Below are 25,246 nucleotides of genomic sequence, written 5' to 3'. Positions count from 1 at the left end.
AATACATATGACAGTCTAGATTACAGTGTACCTTTAAGAAGAAATCTAAAAAACTTTCTTTGCTATTTCAATTCGGACAGTGAATTCAAAGAGATCTTCATATTGGTAATATGCACTTCCTCAGTCATGTGGGAAGTTAGAGTAGTTCCTAGAATGTCTCCCACTTTCAGTCATTGGCCACAAATTTCAATGTTCAGTTTTCTTTTTCTTGCACAATTCAGAGACTTTAAAGGAGTAAAATAAGATTTCAGACAAACATTGCAACTTTGGTCATCCACAGATTACTTGCTTGATTTCAACAATATCACTCAAATATGGTACAGTCTGGTCTCACTCAAAACAGTTACTAACACAGAAAAAAATCTGGCTTGGGAAACAATGCGCTAGAAATGTTTTCAGAGATGAACCAATTCAAGTACAAACCAAGATGTCCGCTTCTGTGAGAAGAGAAAAAAAAAAAGAGAGAGAGAACAAAAAAAGCATTATAGTGTCTGCTTTGATGCCCTTAGTTGTTGGTCTGATCTGTATTGACCTCAAAAAAAAAAAAAAAAAAAAAAAAAAAAGGAATGCTAGTATGCAACTAGTGTTTTATTTTATTTTATTTTATTTTTAACAAGGAAAGTAAATTTTTCATCAGACTATATTCTGTAAAATAAATTTTTATATCCACATACAATCTTACACATTCAACATGTAGCCAAATCTTATAAGATGGATGATTACACTGAAAAAGTATAGGAAAAAATGGCGAAGGATTGTGCAAAACACCCACGAATATTAATAAGAAGTGTTTGATTGATGCTTGCTTGCACAGAAAACTAAAATTGTAGTTTATTGAACCTTTAAACTCACACAAACCTACTGCTGAGATAAATAAGTCTTCCCTATCTTATGATGGCTTGTTGCTGCTCTGCTGTAGCTGCACTAGCTCTTCTGCCAGCACTTAGGGTGAACCTAGGTTTGGGAAAGTGACAGAAATTAAAATTAACCCAGAAAAAAAAAAAAAAAAGTTATTTTTCGGCTGCATGGGTTGCAAATTCAGTATGTGTGGGGAATAAGTAGCCAGGGAGAGAGGAAGCGTACAAATGACCCCTCTGCCAGCTCTGCCCCTTCGTTAAGGCCTGTCAACATACAGGCGAGGCAGAACCACCTGGCCACCAGGCACTGCTCAAGAACCTCAGTGACCCTGGAGCATCCCCACGAAGGGACTGTGCTGGATGCATTTTGCCATTTCAGAGGTGCCTGTGCTCCCTTGGTAGATAGACCAGCCCAAACTGGGGAGCCAGGAGAGCCCCTTTTTGGGGAGCCAGCCGTGGCAGCTGTGTGGCTGCGCACCCCCTGGGTTCTTACAGGGCCTGGGCACTGCTCCTCCTCTGTTGGACAAAGCCCTGAACCATTATAGCACCAGCTCACCAGTGGCTTACCGCATCTGCACGTGTGGCTTCAGAGAGCTGGCACGAAGCAGGACGAGCCATTTCCCAGAGCCGTGCTTTAACCCAAGGGACTACAGGTGGGCAGGGGACAAAGGTAGGGGACAGCGGGCTCGGCTGAACAGCTGTCAGTAACGCGGGGCTGCGCAGACACTCCCTACAGCCGGAGCAGCCAAAACCAAAGGAACAAACCCAAACACGCGGCCCCCAGGGTTTATACTGGCGTTGCATCCCTGGCGTGGGTCCTACACCGGGGCACCCCCAGGTGCAACCAGCGGGGGCTCAGCCCCCCGCCGCAGGGCCCGCTCAGCCCCTGCCCCTCGTGCCAGCGGGGCGCCTCCCATTGGCCGGCAGTGCAGAAATCCCCGCCCTTCTGCTTGAATATGCTAATCAGCGCCCACCCCATTGGCTGGCCCGGCGGCGGCGGCTCCGAACGACATTTGCATGGCGGCGGGCAGCTCCTTTGTTGTCAACGGCGGCGGGCGGCGCGCGTGCTCGCCAGGGCTGCCTGGGTGGGTGGGTGCGCGCCGCCGAGGCCGCCCCACCGCCGCCCCCGGCGACCGTCACCCGCGGAGGGACGGCGCGGCGCCCCCCCGGCTCGGCGGCTGAGGGGGGACGCCGGGGAGCGCCGCTTCGCCACCTCCTCCTCCTCCTCCTCCTCCTCCTCCTCCAGGCAGGATGGTGGACCTGGACAGCGAGGTGCCCCCGCTGCCGCCGCGGTACCGCTTTCGGGACCTGCTGCTGGGCGAGCAGGGCTGGCAGAGCGACGACAGGTGAGAGGGGGGTGGCAGGACCCCGCCTGCCCCGCGGTGCGTGAGGGGGCTGCCGCGGCCGGGCGCTGAGGGGAGGCAGCCACCTCACCGCCCCTCGGCGGGGGCTGCGCGTGTTAAAACGCCCGGGGTGGCCGATTGGCACGCTTCTTGTGCTAGCTCTTAGGCTGAGGCGTAGCCACCGCTCGCCGATTTATGAATTATTCCCTTTACTAAGAAAATCAGCTAACGCCGTTAGAAGAAACAAGAACAGACGGCGGTGTGTGGTTAATTGCAAGGCGCGATGCAGAACTCAGGGGCAGCAGGAGGGCTGTGCCGCGGCTTGACCACGCATCCCATCCCCGCGTGTCGGGAAGCTGCTACACGATCCAACCTGGCAAAATTGCGTGCGAGAACCACTTTGCACGGGCAATTTATTATGGTTAAATGACAGGGAAACAAAATTGTCTGCTCGTATACAGCGGCATGCTGGATCGATTTTAATCCAATACTTTTATATAGCCAGAATGAGTCATGCTTTAACTCAGCAGCCAGAAACTTTGAATTTAATGCTAATCTAACCGTTTTCAGATTGTAGCCACATTCCTAAGAAAGATGGATTCTCCCTGGTAATCATGCAAATACGGAACTTGGTGTTAGCTCTGTTTATGGGAACATGGTATACGTTGAAAAACTAAATTAGGTGTATTAAGACAGTTTTGAAATGGTGAATGATGTCTTAAGATGATCACAAAAATGAATGCTGTTGATTGGAAATGATGGCGTTGTGTGTTGCATTAGTTTAACACACTGCCGAGATGTTTATCAAAGCATGGTTTTATATTTAAAATATTAATTAAACCATAGGTATATTCAGTGTTCACAATTTCTGATGACAGTATTCTTTGAGATTTTAGAAAATGTGGATCTTGGCAACTTATACCTACATTTTACTTTCCACTGGCATAAGAAAATAAAAAACACAACTTTTCTTATTTTACCAGCTAGGATTTCGATGGCTAAAATAAACAAAATATTCTCTATACATTTTCTCTTTGGACCACTCCATGACAATACTTTTGCCAGCTCTAGGTCAAACTTCTGCCAAGTACTTCCCTGATACCAGTTGTTTGACTTTCCTAAACTTTATAAAGTTACGTTCTATGGAGGAAGTGTTGCCTGGTTTCAGTAGAAAATAGTGCATAAGCACCTGCACAAACCACAGCACCTCTTTAGATATAGAAATTTCAATTTCAAGTCTGTGTCTGCTTGATGAAATATATAGAAATAGGCCTTGGAAAACATTGATAGTGGAGTTATAGCATGACAGTATTACAGAGCATAATTATAGATGGAAAATTATGCCTAAGGACTAGTGGAAAATGAATAGTTACTTCTAGTTATTTTGTTGATATTCATTCAAGCAATGTAAGGAAGATCTCTGGACACATATAGAAATAAAAAATACGAACCACAAAATAAGAACCTGGGACTGCAAATGGCTAGCAGAAATGGCTTTCCAGATCTTCAGGTGTTGTCCTCTGCCAGGGCTAGGCACAGCTGCGGTGTGGGGGTAGGCTGCACAGTTGTTTCCCCACAACACAAACAGGATCCCACTTTACATGAGGCTGTCATAGCAGCACTCCTCTCTTCCAGCTCTGCAAGTTACCATAGCAGTCTTTTCTGATGCTAGTTTTCTGTTAACTGAACAAAGTCCATTCTTAAAAAAAAAAATAAATTTGAGTTTGTTTGTCCACCTTACTATAGGATTCTGTTGAGATTCTTGTATTTCTGTATTCAAGGATCTCTTCTAATACTAACATGTTACTCCATGCCATGTTATTTTGCTACTAGTATGAAAAGCATACTCTGCACAGAAATACTGTCAAATGGAATATTTCAAATATTACACCTACTTTCATGAAATGTTTAATGAAAGAGACAACAAACCTGTGGGGACCCTAAGATAAATTGTTACTTTGTAATAATTAGTCAAAGGAGCAATATCACAAGTATGCCTTTATTTTATATTATTCTTTTTCTTTGCAACCTTAAACAAATGGTCCGAGTTTGGTTTTGGTGAATTATGTTTCTAGTGCTATCTTCTAATTAATGTGTAATACAGATATTGCCAAAGGTGTTGCTTGCACTCTCTTCAGCTGAATGGACGTTGACTATGAATAGAATACCCTAACATTATAATACAATTGAAGCAGCCTTAAAATATGGCCACACAATAGCAAGTGATCAAGATAGTTCATTTTGGGAGGTTACTTGCCCTCGATTAAGATCCTGGAAATAATTTTCTGCACACTTCCAGTTCACTGCAACTTCATACTTCCAGTTGCTTTCAGCTCCTGCACTCAGATTTACATCGACTGTTTTCCATCTGTGGTCTGTGAATTTCAGGTCTGTTACCAGCTGAAACCCTCTGTTTCTTGTCTGTTCATCCTGGAGGTCTCTCTTTTCTCCTTCCTCTCTCCCTTTCTAGAAAGATGTTCACTCTTTGCTGGCTGAGGGGCATACATGCCATCTCTGTGCTTGTAGATGCCTGTTGATTCTTCAAAGTGGAGAGGAGATGCAATCATTCCTCTGATCTGCCTGCCACAAAACCAGCCAGGGTTCTGTACCACCGAATCTCAGTTTCAAAGGAATAGTTTTCCAGAAATTCATATGGTACTACTTAATAATAAATATGATTGGAATGATGTAGGTCTTTTTTTTTTTTCCTGGAAGATATATTTTCAACATAAGCATAGTGTCCAGTTTTGAAACCTTACAGGTTATGTTTTTTTAGGAGCAGGGTTTGATCAGCTCTTTATTTTGAAGGATCCTGTTCATTTATAAGATACAAACATAGAGTTGTTCTTAGCTGAATGTAATAGAATCCTGATTCAGGAAACTATTCTTAGATCTGTGCCTGGTTGCAGGCAGTTTTATAATTTTCCTTTTCTCTCCATGGTGGAGCTTCATTTAGGTTTTTCTTTTTTTTGGTGTCTTTCATTGTCCGTTTCTTACCCATCCTTCCCCAATAAGGTAACATCCATTTTACTACTTTTGCATTTCTCTCTCAGAATAAAGGTAACTACACTTGCATGGCATAATTCCTAATAAATGTTGCAGTTGGCCTCAGTAGCAGATGGGTTCTGGGCTGTCGTATTCCACAAACTATCAAATTGTGTTGTATACTCTTTTCCATAAAAGAAGTTTCTTTGTGAACAAAAACACAGCAAGCCTTTGGCAAATACATAAACTATTTAAAACAATCAACATTCTTGAATTTTCTGAGTAGTTTTTCCTGGGGGGGGGGGGGGGGGGGGGGGGGAGTATGTTAAGACCAGTTTTGTTTTTAAGGGCTAGATTTTCAAAGGACCTAGCTCCCTTTGAAAACCTTGGAGGTAAAGATGATGCTTACAGCACACAGGAATCACAAATTATCTCTTTCTGATTTATAGCTTAAACTTTCACCAACATCTACCATTTAACCTGGTACAATTAGATGATGTTAATTCAATAATGTTAAATTCCTGGACTATTCTGAGGCAATCTTTTCATATTAAGCTATTCACATTTTATATGAAAAACATTACTCAAATCATTGTGGTTAGTTTTTTATTTTACAAGTTGAGGCATTCATGTTCCTGTCACTATGAAAAATATTTAAATATTGCCTAGATCAACATGAATTTTTTCTGCAGGAGAACAGGTAAAAGATCGGCCCAGTAGCTAAAGTATGGGTGTGCCATGTGGGCTATTTCTGCAGCAGGTAGGGTAGCATACCAGGTTTAATCTGGCCTTATAAATATTCCGGCCATTGGACTAAGGGTAATGAAAAGACTGAATGATTGACTTTTTCACTAATTTTGTAAATATCACTAATATCCCTTTGTGAAGCTCATATTTTACTTTCACTGTTGAAAATATCTGAAACTAAATGGTTTGATTTATTAAATACACTGAGATGTTTTTCTTAACTGTCATAATGCAGATTGTCTTTCAGTTTGGGTGCTTGGGAAGGAAGCAGGAGTAAAGGGTTAACTCAGTGGTTAGCACAACAGTTATTTACCCACTAACTCAGTGAGGTCTCACTGAAGTGCAATTATAACAGTAAATTACATAATAAAATGTTTCAGTTTCCATAAACCTACTGATAGTCAATTCTTAGTCTTACCAGCTGTGTTGAAGAGCTACACAAATAAAAATAGAAAATATCCTACTAAGTGAAGACCTGATATGTTTAAAATCTGGTAAATAACTTGCTTCAGAAAAGGGCAGAAAAGAAGATATTTATTTTAGGTTCCTGTGTCAGCTTTGGAAAGAGCTGTTTAGAAAACAAAATGTGTTTTCTTGTGTCATGTACCTGTGTAAATATCTAGTCATTATATACTTTAAAAAAGCCAAACAAGAAGATACTAGAGACTTAAAAATTCTAAGTTAAAAATAAAAAAATAAAAACCCAAACATTTAAATTCTGCTGATAGGAGTGCCTACTTTCTGTAAATAACTCAGTGCTTAAGTATCTTGAAGAGTCAAATTTACCTCATGTTTCTTAAACTGTTTGTGTACTTCTAGTCCATTCTTCAGAAGCTTATAAAGTTATGATGCTGCATTTGTTTTAGTTCAGTAAATTCAAGCAATTCTAGAATGTTCCCCACCATCGAAGAATGACTGCTTATACTAGTGACCTCTTTAAATTTTCTGCTGTATGCTTTGGCCAGCTGTTGAACAGCACCCATAAGTGATTCAGCAGTTGGAGTGTCCAAGGAAACACTCCTAGAAGGCAGGTTGCAGGCAGTCACCCAATTCTGGAGGCTGAAACAGTTTTCTGGTGTGTATGTAGAATGTTTTGTGCAATTTAATGTCAGTGCATGGGCATGTTAACTCACTGGTAAAGACATACCTGGAGTGGGTCATGGTTTGAAGTAACTGCTACGCTTGAACATTATGTGCCATTTCTCCCATTTGTGCTGCTAGATCCGTCTTTCTCTTCTCCTGTATTTCCTGCACAGTCACACACTCAGATTATGCATATATGGTGGCTGCATTACAGGGAGATCCATTTATAACTCACAGACTTGCTAATGCCTGGTGTCTTCCTTTCTCAAATATACAATATAGCCATAAATGTAGGCAATAAGTGTATTTTGTCCCGGAGTCCTTAAAAAAAATATGTATCTGTTAAAGAGCTTTAATTTATTGGAAAAATTATTTTCCCACAATATTTTACAGATAGAAAAAGAGAAGCATATGGATGTTTTTAAGATGTGCAGAATGAGATTCATTGTATTGACCTCATAGAAGCATATGTAGCATTTTAGGTTTTAAATATCTTTTACACTTTGGGTTTATGTAAGATTCAGCAATATGTTGGGCTTTCTTTGGATCTTGCACACCAAGGTAAATTTTATCAATGCTGAATATTTCTAGCAATATTCAACACCATCAAGTACATATTACAGCATTGAATTGGTGAATTAATAGTCTGTCATATTAATAGATTGTATATGCAATCCTACACATGATTGTACAGTCATATCTGCTTTATACTACTATTTAATTCTACCACTTGTTGGAGTTCAAGGTGGTATACAGAGGCAATATGTTCTAGGAAGAATCACCATTATTGTGCCACTGCAAAATCACAAAGATAAAAATTAAAGAACAACAACAAAAAAACCAAACCAAAACAAAACAAAAACAAAACAAAAAACCCCACTAAACCCTGATACATTTTCCAGCTCCCACCCTCAAAGCATTGGATTTCATAACTTTTCCATATGCTGTATTTACAATTTCACAGTCATGGAACAAAAATTTACATTTCTCAAATCTGTATTCTTCTCATTTTGATACATAAGTAACAAGAGACATTAGCTGGTACTGGGAATGTGTTTCAAATACTGCTCCTATATCAAGGTAAAGATTTTTGTAATTTTGCTGCAGTTCATGATGAAACTATAGAACTAAATGTTACCTTTGTGCAAGAACTATTCTTATAGTGGCTACTTAATGGATTAAATTAAAATTAGTTTTCCCTTCTGATATGCTTACTACTTAATGAGCATTACCACCTCTCTTGGAAGGAAAGATTCAGATAATACAGAACACCTCCACACATCACTTGGACAATTGTATGCTGCTGGCTGTCATGTTGACTGGTGACTTTCAAGGAACAACTCCCTACTGTAAGTCTCAGAAGGCACTTTAACAGTCATTTGTCAGTGTGAATTACTGAGTAAATCCCTCCCTTTGACTTTCGTTTTGGAAGTCACCTGAGATTGCTAAACTAAAAGGGGATAAAAAGCCCACACATTTCTGAATCAAATGATTTAAAATATCTGAGTCTAGATTCAACTCACACAAAAATTCTATTATAATTTCCTCAAAAGAAGGTTCTATTGTTTTCTTCAAAATAATCCTCCTCTTTCCTTTAAGAAATACTTCTGTCATTTTGACATCGATTTAACTTTTATGAGTTCTTTATTTAACAGAATCACAGAATCACAGAATTTCTAGGTTGGAAGAGACCTCAAGATCATCGAGTCCAACCTCTGACCTAACGCTAGCAGTCCCCACTAAACCATATCCCTAAGCTCGAAGCTACAAAGTAAGAGGACTTCAGCAAATATTGCCAAATTTATCTTGAATTATCCTCATAAGTAAATTTTCAAAGTAAATTAAACGATTTAGAAGCCTAAGTTCTATTTTAGAAGCTTGATTGTGATTGAAACTGCTCAGGATCGGCAGGGACAACAAGGCTAGTGTCCTGGTCAGGGTCTGCTATAGACCGCTGAACCAGGATGAGGAGACGGATGAGGAATTCTACAGGCAGCTGACAGAAGTTGCGAAATCTTCAGCGCTTGTTCTCGTGGGGGACTTCAACTTCCCTGACATATCCTGGAAGCACAACACAGCCCAGAGGAAGCGGTCTAGGAGGTTTCTGGAGAGCGTGGAAGATAGCTTCCTGACGCAGCTGGTTAGTGAACCTACCAGGGGTGGTGCCCCGCTAGACCTTCTCTTCACAAACAGAGAAGGACTGGTGCAGGATGTGGTTGTCAGGAGCTGTCTTGGGCAGAGTGACCACGAAATGGTGGAGTTCACTATTCTTGGCGAGGCCAGGAAGGGGACCAGTAAAACCGCTGTATTGGACTTTCGGAGGGCTGACTTTGAGCTGCTCAGGACACTAGTTGGTGGAGTCCCTTGGGAGGCGGTTTTGAAGGGCAGAGGGGTCCAGGAAGGCTGGGCGCTCTTCAAGAGGGAAATATTAATGGCGCAGGAACGGTCTGTCCCCACGTGCCCAAAGACGAGCTGGCAGGGAAGAAGACCAGCCTGGCTGAACAGAGAATTGTGGCTTGAGCTTAGGAGAAAAAAGAGGGTTTATAAGCTTTGAAAAAGTGCCACTAGGGAGGCCACTAGGGAGGACTATAAGGATGTTGCGAGGCTGTGCAGGGACAAAATTAGGAAGGCCAAAGCTCATCTGGATCTCAATCTGGCTACTGCCGTTAAAGATAACAAAAAACGTTTCTATAAATACATCAACACAAAAAGGAGGACTAAGGAGAATCTCCATCCTTTACTGGATGCGGGGGGAAACTTAGTTACAAGAGATGAGGAAAAGGCGGAGGTGCTCAATGCCTTCTTTGCCTCAGTCTTTAGCAGCAATACCAGTTGTTCTCTGGACACTCAGTACCCTGAGCTGGTGGAAGGGGATGGGGAGCAGGATGTGGCCCTCACTATCCATGAAGAACTGGTTGGTGACCTGCTACGGCACTTAGATGTGCACAAGTCGATGGGGCCGGATGGGATCCACCCAAGGGTACTGAGAGAACTGGCAGAGGAGCTGGCCAAGCCACTATCCATCATTTATCAGCAGTCCTGGCTATCGGGGGTGGTCCCAGTTGACTGGCGGCTAGCAAATGTGACGCCCATCTACAAGAAGGGCCGGAGGGCAGACCCAGGAAACTACAGGCCTGTCAGTTTGACCTCAGTGCCAGGAAAGCTCATGGAGCAGATCCTCCTGAGAGTCATCACACAGCACTTGCAGGGCCAGCAGGCGATCAGGCCCAGTCAGCATGGCTTTATGAAAGGCAGATCCTGCTTGACGAACCTGATGTCCTTCTAGGACAAAGTGACGCGCTGGGTGGACGAGGGAAAGGCTGTGGATGTGGTCTACCTTGACTTCAGCAAGGCTTTTGACACTGTCTCCCACAGCATTCTCCTCAAGAAACTGGCTGCTCTTGGCTTAGACTAGTGCACGCTTCGTTGGGTTAGAAACTGGCTGGATAGCTGGGCCCAAAGAGTCGTGGTGAATGGAGCCAAGTCCAGTTGGAGGCCAGTCACTAGTGGCATCCCCAGGGCTCGGTGCTGGGGCCGGTCCTCTTTAATATCTTCATCGATGATCTGGATGAGGGCATTGAGTGCACCCTCAGTAAGTTTGCAGATGACACCAAGCTAGGTGCGTGTGTCGATCTGCTTGAGGGTAGGAAAGCTCTGCAGGAGGATCTGGATAGGCTGCACCGATGGGCTGAGGTCAACTGCATGAAGTTCAACAAGGCCAAGTGCAGGGTCCTGCACCTGGGGTGCAATAACCCCAAGCAGAGCTACAGGCTGGGAGAGGAATGGTTGGAGAGCTGCCAGGCAGAGAAGGACCTGGGAGCGATGGTGGATAGTCAGCTGAATATGAGCCAGCAGTGTGCTCAGGTGGCCAAGAAGGCCAACAGCATCCTGGCTTGTATCAGAAACAGTATGGCCAGCAGGGCTAGGGAGGTGATCGTCCCCCTGTACTCGGCTCTGGTGAGGCCGCACCTCGAGTACTGTGTTCAGTTTTGGGCCCCTCGCTACAAGAAGGACATGGAGGTGCTCGAGCGAGTCCAGAGAAGGGCGACGAAGCTGGTGAGGGGCCTGGAGAACAAGTCCTACGAGGAGCGGCTGAGGGAGCTGGGCTTGTTCAGCCTGGAGAAGAGGAGGCTCAGGGGCGACCTTATCACTCTCTACAGGTACCTCAAAGGAGGCTGTAGTGAGGCGGGGGTTGGTCTGTTCTCCCATGTGCCTGGTGACAGGACGAGGGGGAATGGGCTTAAGTTGAGCCAGGGGAGTTTTAGGTTAGATGTTAGGAAGAACTTCTTTACCGAAAGGGTTGTTAGACATTGGAACAGGCTGCCCAGGGAAGTGGTGGAGTCACCATCCCTGGAAGTCTTCAAAAGACGTTTAGTTGTAGAGCTGAGGGATATGGTTTAGTAGAGGACTTGTTAGTGTTAGGTCAGAGGTTGGACTTTATGATCTTGAGGTCTCTTCCAACCTAGAAATTCTGTGATTCTGTGAAGATCCTGACGGTCTAATTAATTCACTGAAAAACTAAGTGTTTTCATAGTATCTGCAGTGAGACTCTACACAGTAGTAGCTGGAAAACTTCAGTTGCCCTAAAACCTGAAAAAATTGCTGTATGTACAGGCCAACCCCTTTCCCACTGTGCAGCACCACCTAAATTAAAAAAAAAAAAAAAAGAAATGATAGCATTTGTAAAGCCACTGCATCAGCCACACTTGAAAGTCCAAGTTTATACTTACATGGCAAGTGTAGGAGTGGAGTCTCACATGCATAAGTTCTTAATGTATCTCAGAATTCACCTTCCTTCTAAACTTATGTAGGATTAGGTCCCTTTTGTAGATAAAAAGGGGAATGCATTTCTTTGTGTGGAAGGGAGGAAGAGGGAGATGAGGAAACAATTCTGTCAGCCTCAAGGTAATTTCTGTTCTGACATCATTCTTATGACAGCAGTGAAAGCAAAAAAAACACTTTTTCTGTAGTCTACTTAAACTACCAGAAATGAGAATTGGGAGAAAGACATAAAAAGAGGAGGAACACTTCAGTATTTTTAAATCCGTATCTTTTCTTAGAAGACTTTGGTGGTGTGCCCCAGCAGAATTTTCTTGTGCAGAAAAGCTTCAAGTGTCGCAGCTTCAGAACTCTGACAGATCAAGTAGTCTTCCTCTGGGACAAGATGGTGCACCATTTGTAAATGTGCTTGGTACTTCAATCATTACTTAATTATACACTTAATACTCTAAAGCTCTTATTTTTCCATCTAGAACTTGATACATGCTACTTTACATCTGGCAGACACTATAGTATTCCTTGGGGAACTGAAGCAGTTCCTTCCCAAATGGTTTCTCTCTTAATTTTATGATTATTATTCTATCACAGCCAATGATTATGATTATTTATAATGGTAAACTTCTGTGCTGCACTGTGCATTACTCTCAGAATGACTCTTCTACAAGAAGTGGTAAAAAACACTGGTTCCTATTGTCTCCCTTTTATCCTGTAACAAAGAAATAGATCACTTGAAGCATATGAAATGTCCAGTTTTAAAATATTTTTATTATATGATAATTCTGCTAGGCATCTCAGTGCTACACATCCAGTTTCTAGACTGCACTAGTAATGTTGATCTTTTGTACTGATTTCTGTGGTACATTTAGTCCACACAAGAACTCATACTAATCCACTAAATACTTTAAAATGGGATTCCTCCTTTTTTGTTTGTTTGTTTTATTTTATTTTTTTCCCCTCTCTCCTCTCAACTAACTGAGCATGTTAAGTAAGTCCTTCCCATATGTCTTTACCCAATGGTCCCATGATCTGTGTTGTTTTAAAGAACATCCTTCAACTACTTTAGGTGTTCAGCACTGGAGAAGATTTGTTACAGAGTGCCTTAAAACAGCTGTTAAAGATTTCAGCCTCCCCCATGCAATCATCTGCTAATTATGTTAGCAGTCAACTTCCTGGTGGGAAGCAGCAGTAAAACAGAAACAGTCATTAAGAGACAAAACCAGTGTTTATACTCACAGATAAAACAGTGATATTATTTAGTAAGAAGTATCTCTTGAGGGACAAATCCTGCCTCCTCTCACAGAGATGTCTGTTACCAACTTTTCACCACAAAATACAGCACTTTCTAAGTCTGACATCCTTGTGCCTGACTTGATAGCCATGGTGGATATGGGGGAGCAAGGAGGGAGGAAGGAATTAGGTTGAGACCAGTGCAGGGGCAAGATACTGAGTTAAGAAAAGAACTTTGCCTAAAACCTCTGCCTAGGTCTTACAAGTCTGCCACTTTCTTTAGCCATTAATAAGTCCATATCTAACAGCTAGGACAAGGATCGTACACCTGACAGGGCGATTTACAAGATTTGAGCAACAGTCCTAGCTATGGATTAGCTCTGCCAGGAAAGTCCTGCCCGGTCTCCTAGATCCTGTAACCTGAGTCTAACTACCTTGACATTTTGCAAACAAGAGTTTGTACTTTAGCTTTTCAATGTTGAACTTAGTAGCATTTACTGTACATCAAGTATCTTTAAGTTACAGAGCTCCTTCAAAATATAGTGTTTTTAGAATCCTTAATAAGGAGTAAACACTACAAAATAGCCACACTCTTATCCTTCTAAATAGCCAAAACTCTTTTAGGGATTTTATGTTTTTACTAGCTTTCTTTTCTCTTCCCATTGCGACTAGAGAAGACTTCAGCACAGAGAAAAGCAGAGTTAACAAACCAAATCTGAAACAAATACAAAAGGAAAAAAACCAAGCTGAGTTGCAAATGGAAAATTGTGGTTATATTTGTTTGTTATGCAACAGCACCTGTTAATAAACAACATTCCCTGACTCTGGAAGGGAATTTAGTTTTCCATCTTCCCATCAAATTCAAAATAAACTAAGGGACCCAGTCATTTATCACTATTGCCCTGTAACTCTCATCATCAAGCACAGACAGCTATTGCAGAGATGGTCTAAAGGCTAGGCTCTATATTTATCTGAATGTACCCTTTTTGAAAAGCAAGCTATGTTTTCACTGTGTACTTGCATTTTATCACTTGTTCAAAGTGGTTTAATAATTTTAATAAACGATTATTTAAAAGGTATTTTTGTAGATACTGTCCATTTTTAATTACTGTTGTGTTTTTTGAGTAGAAATTCAAAAAAGACAAACACACAGCATATCAAAATATTCTGTAATGTGTAGATTCTGATTAGCTGACCAGTTTTTATAAAGACTATCAAACTAAGTGCATTTTTCAACACCCAAGAATATCATAAGAGTAAAATTTATTTCACAAGTGAAGTTCCAGATATCCGGTATCTGATTGATACTGAAAAATTAATTTATATAATTTATTCAAACAGTGACCCAAATGATCATTTGTTTTTGTACTGAGACTGACATCAGATTGCATGAAAATTACAATTGAGCTAAAAATGATTAAAAAAATCACATTTAAAGTGCACCAAATTTTAAAGACTTGATTAGTTTTTACTTCCTATTTTTCCTCTTATTTGGCAGTTCACAGATCTCAATCCTTAAGAAAAACAACAAATCAAAGTAAGTTGAATGTCTACTGGCATTATAAATTCATATAATTCTATTAATTGTGGCAGTTTACTGGTAACAAAAACTCAGCGATGCTATTTTTATGTCTTTGTGATTGATTCAGGTGGTCATTCAGACTCTTTTAGTATGACCTTGGCAAAGTGTTGCATGTTAGGAGGAACAGGACCGACTACTGAGAATGCTTCAGAGTAAGCAGCTCCGAGGCTATTGGGAGGGATCTTCGATTATCATTTTAGACAAACGAGCTGTTGTAAAATCATCATTATCAAAGTTATGAGGTGAACATCTTCCTCTAAGGTGGGAATGACCTGGAGGTAGAGCTATCTATCAGGCTACAGTGAACTGTGGGTTTAGAAATTCCTTTCTAGGATGGCAGTGCCACTTTACAGTAACAGAAAGCATCATATTGCAGAGAAGGAAAAGTTGGAAGTACTACCATACCTTCTTTTATTGACTCAGACATTTGATGGTGTTACTTGTTATTACCTCCTAATGTTAATACAATCAGTTAATTTCATAAACTGAAAAATCTCTGGTCATTGTATCTATGTATTCCACCTAATGCTAACTACTTAGCCTTAAGATCTATATACATCATCAAAACAAGGTGATGGAACAATGCCTTTCCTAATCCATCTCACCAACACAGTTAACTAAGAAGATTTTAAGTAGATTGACTCTCAAAGACAGAAAATGATGAAATTTCTGTATTCATTTGGGAAGTCACAGTTGAAGAAAAAATAGTTTACATTGAGTAAGCAAGTTTTCTGAAGGCACCTGGCTAACTCATTTTGTAAACAGACCTAAGGCATGTTATGGAAGTTGGAAAAATTAAATGCCGGGCACAGAATTCTACCAGCCAGACCACAATGAACTTTGAAGTGCTGTGAAAGTGCTACTTAACATGAATAAAGATGACAAATAGACTTGTAAAATATTTTCACAATATTTTAAGTTTTTCTTAATCTAATGAAAAACAAAACAATCCCTTTAATCAGGAAATATTACAGCTCACTAAGAAGAATGAGAATTATTTGAAATCCATGATTATACATGTACCTTGTTGCTGTGAAGAACAGTATCAGACAAGTGACATTTTAGACATACTGACTTTACAATACCTGTTCTATTATATATTCAAAGTTCCTGAATCGTTGCAACTTCTTCATGAGCTATTTAAAAGTGTATTACAATTAAATAACAAAGTAATCATATATAACGAATGTACTGTGCAGTAAATTGCATTTGAAAGGAAGAAAGACCACTGTTAGATATATTGCAGTAGTGTATATATATAGGATTTATGAAGTAATATTTGCAGTTTAACATATTTTATTCTCTATCTGGTAAAATTGATGTCAAAGCACCTTTACATTCTAGAAAATCAAGATAGATATGCATCAATGCATAATTACTTTAGCAAGTTTCATCAGCATGTGCTAAATGTGCTCTTCTGTTGATCTGGCAGAGCAAGACTTTCCTCAGTGGGGAAACTTCAGGCAAGACACCTACCATGAGGTATCAGGCTTTCATTTCATGCCTGTTTTCTAAACCTTTACCCGAATACACTTCTAGATTATATTTATCTATTAAATAAACACATTTATCCTCTGTGCAACTGTTAAATGCATGATTGCTGGAGACCATGCACAGGAAGATAATCTCATATCCATCCCTGTATTTACTTCTCAGAGTTGTTGGCATTCTTACAACAGCTTTTGGGGGTACCGTTTAAGTGTTTCCAGATTGCAAGCCTGGACTGTTTGGATATCCATCTTGGAAAAAAAAAAAAAAAAAAAAAAAAAACAACCCACACTTCTTTTTGTAAGGCTACCACGGTCCTGGGGATGTGTAAAAAGCATGTGCAGTATCATTTTTTTCCCCCCCAACTTTTTAACACTTCAACTATATATGGAATCTCAGATAAGTTCATTCTAGGCTTGCTAAAGCATTTGTGGGAAGTTTCAGACTAAGTCAACTTAAAAAAAATATATATATATATAAAAATCACTTGCATATCAGGCATAGTTCCTATAGTTATAATTTCTTACACTGTAATCAACAAATACTACTAACATAAATAAGGAACTAAACAATTTGAAAATTGTTTAGAGTACAAAAATGAATGAAACATTTACAGTTTTATTGTATTGCTCTGGCTGTCCAATTTTTACATCCTACTTAATTTAGTATTTCTTTTATTAGTAGAAGGAAAAATGTAGCATACAAAAGAAAAAATGTTTGCAGAAGAAAAATGTAGCTTAAATGCTTTGAGGTAAATCTTATTCTGTTTCAGTGTGCTTTGTGACAGTGATCAATGCACATCTTTAGAATAAAGTCAAGAAATAATGGAATAATATTTTTAGTTTTAAAAATTCTAAAAATAATAAATCTAGTATTACTGTATTTTAAGAACACTTACTAAATAGTGGTACTTCTCCTTTGGGAATACTGCTGACTATGATAAGAGTCAAGAAATAGCTATAAAAAAAACCAAATTGTTGTGCATTCTTTACCCTTGTAAATGGAGTTCATATGAAGGTGAAGAATGATCAGATTAATTAACTAGAGATATTTATATTCGAGAAGGACTATGTATATGTTACCACACAACTTGGTCAATACATTTCCACAATCACTTTTACTAACACTGAAGAGACTATTTTAATCCTTTCCTCAAAAGAAACCAGAATTAAAAAAATGTTATATTGAATGGTGGTTTGATGATAATTAGCACAAAGTATGATTTTAACTGGAAGCCTAATCTCTTCAAAGCTGAAAAATCTTTTTCAAGTATTATTCTGCTTCTGTGATCAAGTTAGATTCACACTCCAAAAAGTTTGTTAACAATTTTTTACTAGATCATAGGGCAAAGAAGTTTCAGCATTTATTCCCTATTGCAAAACTTAACATAGATAACCTGTAAATGGTGTTGTTCCTTAGAAATTATGCACAAATGGAAAAATCCCAAAACACCCACTCAGTTTCTCTTTGCCAGCCTTCCTTCCTCCCATAGTCACTGCTTCACTTCCAACAGATTTAGAGTTGAATCTGTAGTTTGTGGAAGTGAAACACTAATGTTCTATCCATCAGATTGCCAAGTTTAAGTAGACTCATACAAATTCTGATCTGTGTAGCAAGACTGTAAAATACTATATTAGTATTCTAGAATATAGTTTTGCCCAGAATTTTATTCCCTTTGTATCATTAAGTATTCATTAAAATACCATAAAAGCACTGGATCTACATGAAGAAAGTTGGCCAAATAGTGTTCTGACAGCTATTAGAAAATGGCAAGAAAAATCACCCACTTCTTTTTTAAAGTAAAATAATTTTAAAGTAATAAGTTAAACAACATATTATAAATGGCAGTGCTACCAATGCATACTTGTAAGTCTTACACAGAGTATTTCAGGTGACATCTTAATATCAGAATTTGTAGGTTGGAAGAGACCGCAAGATCATCGAGACCTAACACTAACAAGTCCTCCACTAAACCATATCACTAAGCTCTACATCTAAACGTCTTTTAAAGACCTCCAGGGATGGTGACTCCACCACTTCCCTGGGCAGCCCATTCCAATGCCTCACAACCCTCTCAGTAAAGAAGTGACCAGCATTTGACAGTCTAAGAACATTCTAGAGGATAGAGAAGTTCCCAGATAAGTTATGTATATCAGTCAAAATGTTGAAAATGTTAATTTGTTAATATTCAGTATTGTAAGGAGATGCTTTGTACACTTTTGAAAAACATAAATACTCATCCAGTCCAGTGCTTAACAACAGGCAGATAACAAAATGGCAACTCTACATTGCAGCACTTGGATTAAATGTAAGCCTTTGCCATCAGCTCCCATTTCAAGTACTATTACTGCTTGCAAGAGAACAAAGAATGTGAACTGGCTAATATGGACTAGCACAAGTCTGGGAAATTCAGGTATACTGTAAATACTTCGTATCGTAGTATTTCCTTTAATCATTAATTTCAATGCACCAGGCTGACATTTACATTGTCAAACAGTAAACTGAAACATAACTTTTTTTTTTTTTTGAAAAGCTGTATCAGAATGGATATCTGACATCAGAGATGAGCTAGCATTTAAAGATGGTGTTTACATAGCTTTTCTTGTGATGTTAATGACCAAAACTCAGCTACTGTTAAATCATTACATTGTGCTCTGACCATACCTAGAATGCCTTAAATCTTAGTGAGATTTTGATAAGAATTTACACAGATAAACATTTAAAAAATTGAAAAGTGTCACAGTGATCTTCAGAATAAATCAAAATACTATAATTACGTGTTTTAAAGTTAATTCATTATAAGCATACTGATATTTTTTAATCTTCAAAGGCATGACAGAGAAGAGACAGAGTGGTAAAGAAAATTTTCCATTGGCATTTGATCATCCCACCTTAAATATGGTAATATAAGTAAGATTGGTGGATAAATGCTGAAATACTAACAGACTCCATAAACAGAGTAGGAACCATTTAACATTGTATGTTAGTATAGTTGTGGGACATTTTTCCATTTCTGCAGGACAAGTAGTTCAACACAGTCAGCTGGAATAGAGTTATTCTATTGAAAATATGTTTTATTTTCAGCTATGCAGAATTGCAGAAAAAATAGTTCTGAGGAAAACAAAACCAAAATCTCAATTGACCAGTTTAATCTCTGAAACTATACTGAATTTATTTCTCAACAAATTTTCTCAAACTGGTCATTATTTCATGGCTTCTTTAATGATAAGAATCCAGACCGTTTTTAAGAGAAAACATTTTACGCTCATTTTTAACCACGACTGTCTTCTTTATACTAGTGATTTTAATATATAGTTCAAAACACTCTGAGGTATGAAAGCATTATTTTATAACTGTTATTCATTGGTGGGTTTTGTGGTAACATTTTGGAGCTGGAGAGTAGAGTGCTGAAATAAGCAAGAGATAACAGACAAAATATGAAGTCCAGGCTAGAGAAAGGATTTATAGATGATTTGAATCAGTATCTCAAAGACATACAACAGAAGGCCATCTTTTCCCTTAGCTGTCACGAGATTTGTAGATTAGATGACAGCATGTTTAAAACACAGAGAGCAAGATAACCATAGGTCTCTCTGCTCTATAAGTGCATGTGTTAAGCTACATGTCCTAAGCTTTCCTTTTGTCTTTCAGACAATTTCTCAGACTTCCAATTTTAACAATGCAATTTTAGACCTTTCAGTTCAATCACATAGGCACCAGGAGGGAAAGATAAATACATAGACCTTATTGTAAATATTAGGGAAAAAAAGTTACCTTGGAGCACTCCAGTTTTCTGAAATGGTTCACATACCTTTTGCCTTTCCTTATTAGAAGGAAAAAAAAACCTGTTCTAGTGACAAAAAAAAAAAATCTTGCCAGCAGAATATGAGAAGACCCAAGATTGAAAAGTTACTAATATGGAATAATTTCCTTGTTAAAAAACAATAAAGATGTAAAACAGAACATAAGTCACAGCGCTATAGCTGCTCTCTGTCTTAGGAGATACAAGGATGGAATCTTAGTTCGCAGTGAGGTAAACAGCAATCTCCCTACATAGTGCAGGATTTTGCTTACATGCCTGCAAATGAATGGAATGAGAGTCTTATAAAAACAACAATTGAATTTTTCCTTTTTCCTTTCCAGTCCTACTTCTTCTTAATACTTATTATGCTAAAACCACTGCTTAACAGTTAATGTCATGAAAGTTTCTTTTTCTATATTTAGTCATAAATTCTTAATAAGCGAAGGCTTTTTTTTTTCCTCTCCTCAGCACCTAGCAAAATGATGTCCTCAGCTATTGGAATCCTTAATGTTCTGGTAAAAAAAAAAAGTCTAGAAACATTTCCAGAATCAGGGCCTTAAGAAACCTTTATTCGATTGAACTGAACAACTGATGTTTAGCCTTTTGTGTGTGTGTGTGTGTGACTAATCAAAGTATTTATTTGGCAATCTGTTATTTAGTTGGTTCTCCACCTGTGAGCATACCAAGTACGTTGCTTGCCATAATTGATATATAAATACAATTCACAGAGCAAATATGTTTAGAATCATCACTAGCATGTCAGCTATGTGTTATTTTATCAAAGCAATTTAGACAACAGAAAAAAATAAGAGGTAATCATTAGCAATTTGTCACACAGCTATATTATCTGAACACCTAATATATTTGTATATGAACATGCAATATTCTGATAACCTGTTCCTACAGCTTTCCCTCCCCAGTGCCAAAATAGCTCATTCTACACCTGGAATATATATGTCCAATCGTGTTAGGCTACAAAGCATTTTTATTACTTCTGTGACCATATGTACAGCAGTCAGAGTCTTGTTAATAAATACTGATGAATACATGTTTATCTAAACGATCAATAGATTCACACCATAGGGAGAAATTAGAAATACTTGGATTTATTATTCCTTTGCATTTCAGTTGTATGTATCTAAGTTGCAAAATGCATATTCAGCATTACTTATTTTAGTATGCTTGTTGTTCAAGGCCAATGACAATGAATTCTATCTTGCTTAGTCTGCTTGTACTTTATAAGTGCATCAAACCTCTCCTTTGATATGTCTGTAAGAAGTTACCTGACTTACTCTACTAGGATTCTCTCTGTTCTATCTACAGGAGCAATGTATATTCCTTTATGAAAATGGACTGCATACTATTCTATTCTTCAAGAAGAATCATCTTCCTACACAGTTTCTTTCCTCTTTGATTTTTCAATCTAATTTACTTCTATTATATTAAAAAAAAAAAAAAAAGTCATGTTTCTTTGGCCATAATGGCAATGGTACTGTATGTTATTTCTTAGAGAATGCCTTCTTGGAGGACAGACTCCCACTTTGTATTATATCATCTTTTTTTTTTTTTTTGGGGGGGGGAGGGGGGGGGGGGGGGAGGTAGAATTAGATGGGGATTGTAGGTTGTTTACTTCTTTTCCTTATTATAAAAGTATTTGAGTTTTTTTTACTTTCAGTATCAATCTCCAGAGAACCTTTTTGAATGCCTTATAAAAATTTAAGTACATGATGTTCACTTCAGACTTCCCCCTTATCTATCTCTTCCAATTATCTCATAATGGAGCAGAGTGCTACAGCTCATACTCTATTTATATCTGTCATTTGCTTCGTTCTTAGTTTGTTCCCAGGCTAAATCCAACTTGAAGGTCCTGGCATGGGTGCCGTTTATTCTTTTTCATCTCTTGTTGACATTCTAACTAGTACTCGTGTTTTTAAATCAAACCTGATCTCCATTGCAAGAATGTATTTGTTATCTTTTTACCATGATTTTATTTATTTATTTATTTATTTAAAAAAAAAACTCTTTACTTTTCTGTCTAATGTTGTGCTTAGAATTCAAATTACCTGGTTACAGATAATTTGATGTCTGTCATGTAACTAGTTTCTGTGCCTGGAAACCTTATAGGGTTTAAGAGTTCAACAACTGGAATACAAAACTAATCAGAGCTATGAAATTCATTGAAGAACATTAACCATATATCTCAGAGTACTATACCCATGCATGTTGTGCACGTGCAGTTAGGGGTGTAGAAATATTTTGCTAGGAATGTGGCTTATGGAGCTCCACAGAAACTGAAGTTACTATGCACTGCACATTAACCTGTGTTTAAAATATTAGGGCACTTTCCAACTTGAATGGCTATAGAATTGTTTTTCTGAGATACATAAAAAACAGCTGCATCACCACAAAGCACAAGACATACTTAGGATATCATAAAGAGAAGAACAGGAGGAAAAACACATTGAAAGGAAAGCACTGGGATATATAAAATCTGCTTTTGAACTTCATATATACTTGCCTTTATTTTAATTATTAATTATGTTTGTATGAAATCCAGATACCTTGGATCTAGGTCACACCATTGTGGAAGAGTGCGATAGGGAAACAGGAGCATATACATGACATCAATTTCAAGAAGAATATGGCATAAGTCAAGGAATTTGCACCAAGTAGATAGAGCACAGGATCATAATGTCCTTCAAATATAGATCAAACAATGAGTTCATTGCTACGTCTAATCCTGAAGACAAGCAGAAGACTTATAAGCAAAATACACTTTTAGCATGGGAAATGATCCATTTTGATTTTAAGAGCACTACAAATTGAAATAGGTGGCTACATCATGCTTTATTTCAGTAAGCTAACAGGGTATACTGCTGTTTCAGCTATATAAATTCACACAGTCAGTTGAAATTCAATATTGTAAGCTTTTAAACACCTTTTTGTTATAAAGGTGAAAGTTCTCATAATATTAAGCAATTACCAGATACTTGGCTTTACTCAGCTAGGTTTCTTTTTAAAATCCTTAGTCTGTTACTTAGTAGATGATACTGGTCTGATTGGGCAGTTATTTGCAGACAGTAGTAAGAGACAAGAGGAAAAGTGTAAGAGCAGAGCAAGTTAACATACTAACTCCTGTTCTAATATAGCCTCTTTCTGGTGTACTCTTTTCCAATTCCCCTCTCCATGAACACTTGTCATATATGGTCCCATATTCTCTTTTGGACAATTTATTCTCTAATTGTCCTTACTAGTATGGTTATTATTGAAGCAAAGGACAGTTTTTCTAGTCACATCAAGTGCTTCTGATGCTGTGTTCTGAAATGCTAAAACGTACTCTGGAACTTTTCATATTAGTTAATGTTTAAGAAGTGTTATTAGGCAGTCTAATATAGGCAGTGTGATTAAGGGAAGGCTGGAGAGAAACAGCTGTAATTTCTTAGATGGGGTAACTTGTTGAGATGGGCTTTGGTTGTATGATTGTTAGCATGATCAAGTAAACAAGTGATATGTTCTGTTGAAATTACTCCTGTAGGAGATCATAGAATATCCTGAGTTGGAAGGGACCCTTAAGGATCATCAAGTCCAACTCTTGACACCGCACAGGTCTACCCAAAAGTTCAGACCATGTGCCTAAGTGCACAGTCCAATCTCTTCTTAAATTCAGACAGGCTCGGTGCAGTGACCACTTCCCTGGGGAGCCTGTTCCAGTGTGCAACCACCCTCTCTGTGAAGAACCCCCTCCTGATGTCAAGCCTAAATTTCCCCTGCCTCAGCTTAACCCCGTTCCCGCGGGTCCTGTCACTAGTGTTAATGGAGAAAAGGTCTCCTGCCTCTCGACACCCCCTTACGAGGAAGTTGTAGACTGTGATGAGGTCTCCCCTCAGCCTCCTCTTCTCCAGGCTGAACAGGCCCAGTGACCTCAGCTGTTCTTCGTACGTCTTCCCCTCAAGGCCTTTCACCATCTTCGTAGCCCTCCTCTGGACACTCTCCAACAGTTTCATGTCCTTTTTATACTGTGGTGCCCAGAACTGCACACAGTACTCGAGGTGAGGCCGCACCAGCGCAGAGTAGAGCGGGACAATCACCTCCCTTGACCTACTAGCGATGCCGTGCTTGATGCACCCCAGGACATGGTTGGCCCTCCTGGCTGCCAGGGCACACTGCTGGCTCATATTCTAACATCCTAATAGTGATGATACATATTTTTTTCCATAATCCATTTGGAAACATTTTTGCACTTTATAGATCACCATTTAGCAATTACCTACAAAAATATAGGCTGGCTACATGGAATTAATTACAATAATATGTTAAATTTTGTCCAAATTTGAAGGAGGCAAAAATTGAACCAACTCATTTAGTTTTGAAATACTGTTTTTAAAGTATGTTTGCCAATTGCAAACATTCTGAGTGAATATATAATAAAGCAATAACAATTATTATTGATACATTATGACTAGCATAGGTATTTTACAGAATTGTTGGAAGGCCATTCCTAAAAGGCTCTGTATCAAAGGACCAATTATGGAAATATGTATAGCCAGTGAACAACTCACTAGTAATACGTATACAACAGTTCAGTATGCTAAGTGAAGGCTTAGTTTTAAACAGTTATGGATAACACCATTTAAAAAAAAGACTAGCTAGCATTGTAAACCCAGATACCTATAAGCACATTTATGAATGCAATTCCATAAACATCACATGAACATAACAGCGTATAGTAATTGATAAAGTTCCTGGTTGTTTCACCAGTCATTCTTTTCTCCCAGTATTTTTTTTTTCTTTTGGTAATTTAGGCAAGTGCAGAGTTGATCTATTAATTCTGTGGCAGCAAATTTATGCTAAGTCTTTCACACCAGTGCAAGGAGATAGTTCATAATTGCCTTATACCACTCAAACATTGCAGTCCTGCTGCTCTTTTGCATTAACTGTGATGATAATCACAGTGATCAAGGTAAGTCTGGTTGACAACTGATCCAATTAAAAAATTACTCTCCAAAACAACAAAAAAAAACCACACACATATATATTATGATAGCTTTCAATCAGAGCAAATCCCTAGTTTGACTCATACAGAAATCACCCCATTGTAAGGGCAACATGAACACTCCCTTTGCAGAGATGGCAGGTTCTTACACTGGTCATAAGATGACATCCTAAATTTAGGGTGTATCTAATGCTGTCTGTCAACAGTTAGAATAGGTCCATTTTACATGCCTTATAATCTTTTATTCCTACATCTGAATCATACAGAAGCCTGTACCACTGGTTTATCTGGTAGTATGCAAATCAAGCATTGGTGAGTACTGATAGATTTAACAATAGCTGGCACAAAATTGCATTGTTG

The 25,246-nt window shown here is 38.8% G+C and overlaps 1 protein-coding gene across 4 annotated transcripts in view; it reads left to right on the top strand.

Annotated features, from left to right (window-relative positions):
• The first annotated feature begins 2,108 nt into the window (after positions 1 to 2,108).
• KCNT2 (potassium sodium-activated channel subfamily T member 2) overlaps positions 2,109 to 25,246 on the top strand; it is a 149,304-nt gene continuing 126,166 nt past the window's right edge. For all 4 annotated transcript variants that reach the window (XM_032191885.1, XM_032191884.1, XM_032191883.1 and 1 more), the window contains exon 1: positions 2,109 to 2,203. In XM_032191885.1, the coding sequence (XP_032047776.1) occupies positions 2,109 to 2,203 (95 nt within the window). The remainder of the gene's footprint in view (positions 2,204 to 25,246) is intronic.

Source organism: Aythya fuligula, chromosome 8, assembly GCF_009819795.1.
Source record: "Aythya fuligula isolate bAytFul2 chromosome 8, bAytFul2.pri, whole genome shotgun sequence".
NCBI classification, from domain to species: Eukaryota; Metazoa; Chordata; class Aves; order Anseriformes; family Anatidae; genus Aythya; species Aythya fuligula.
This window is presented reverse-complemented; position numbering and strand designations above follow the sequence as displayed.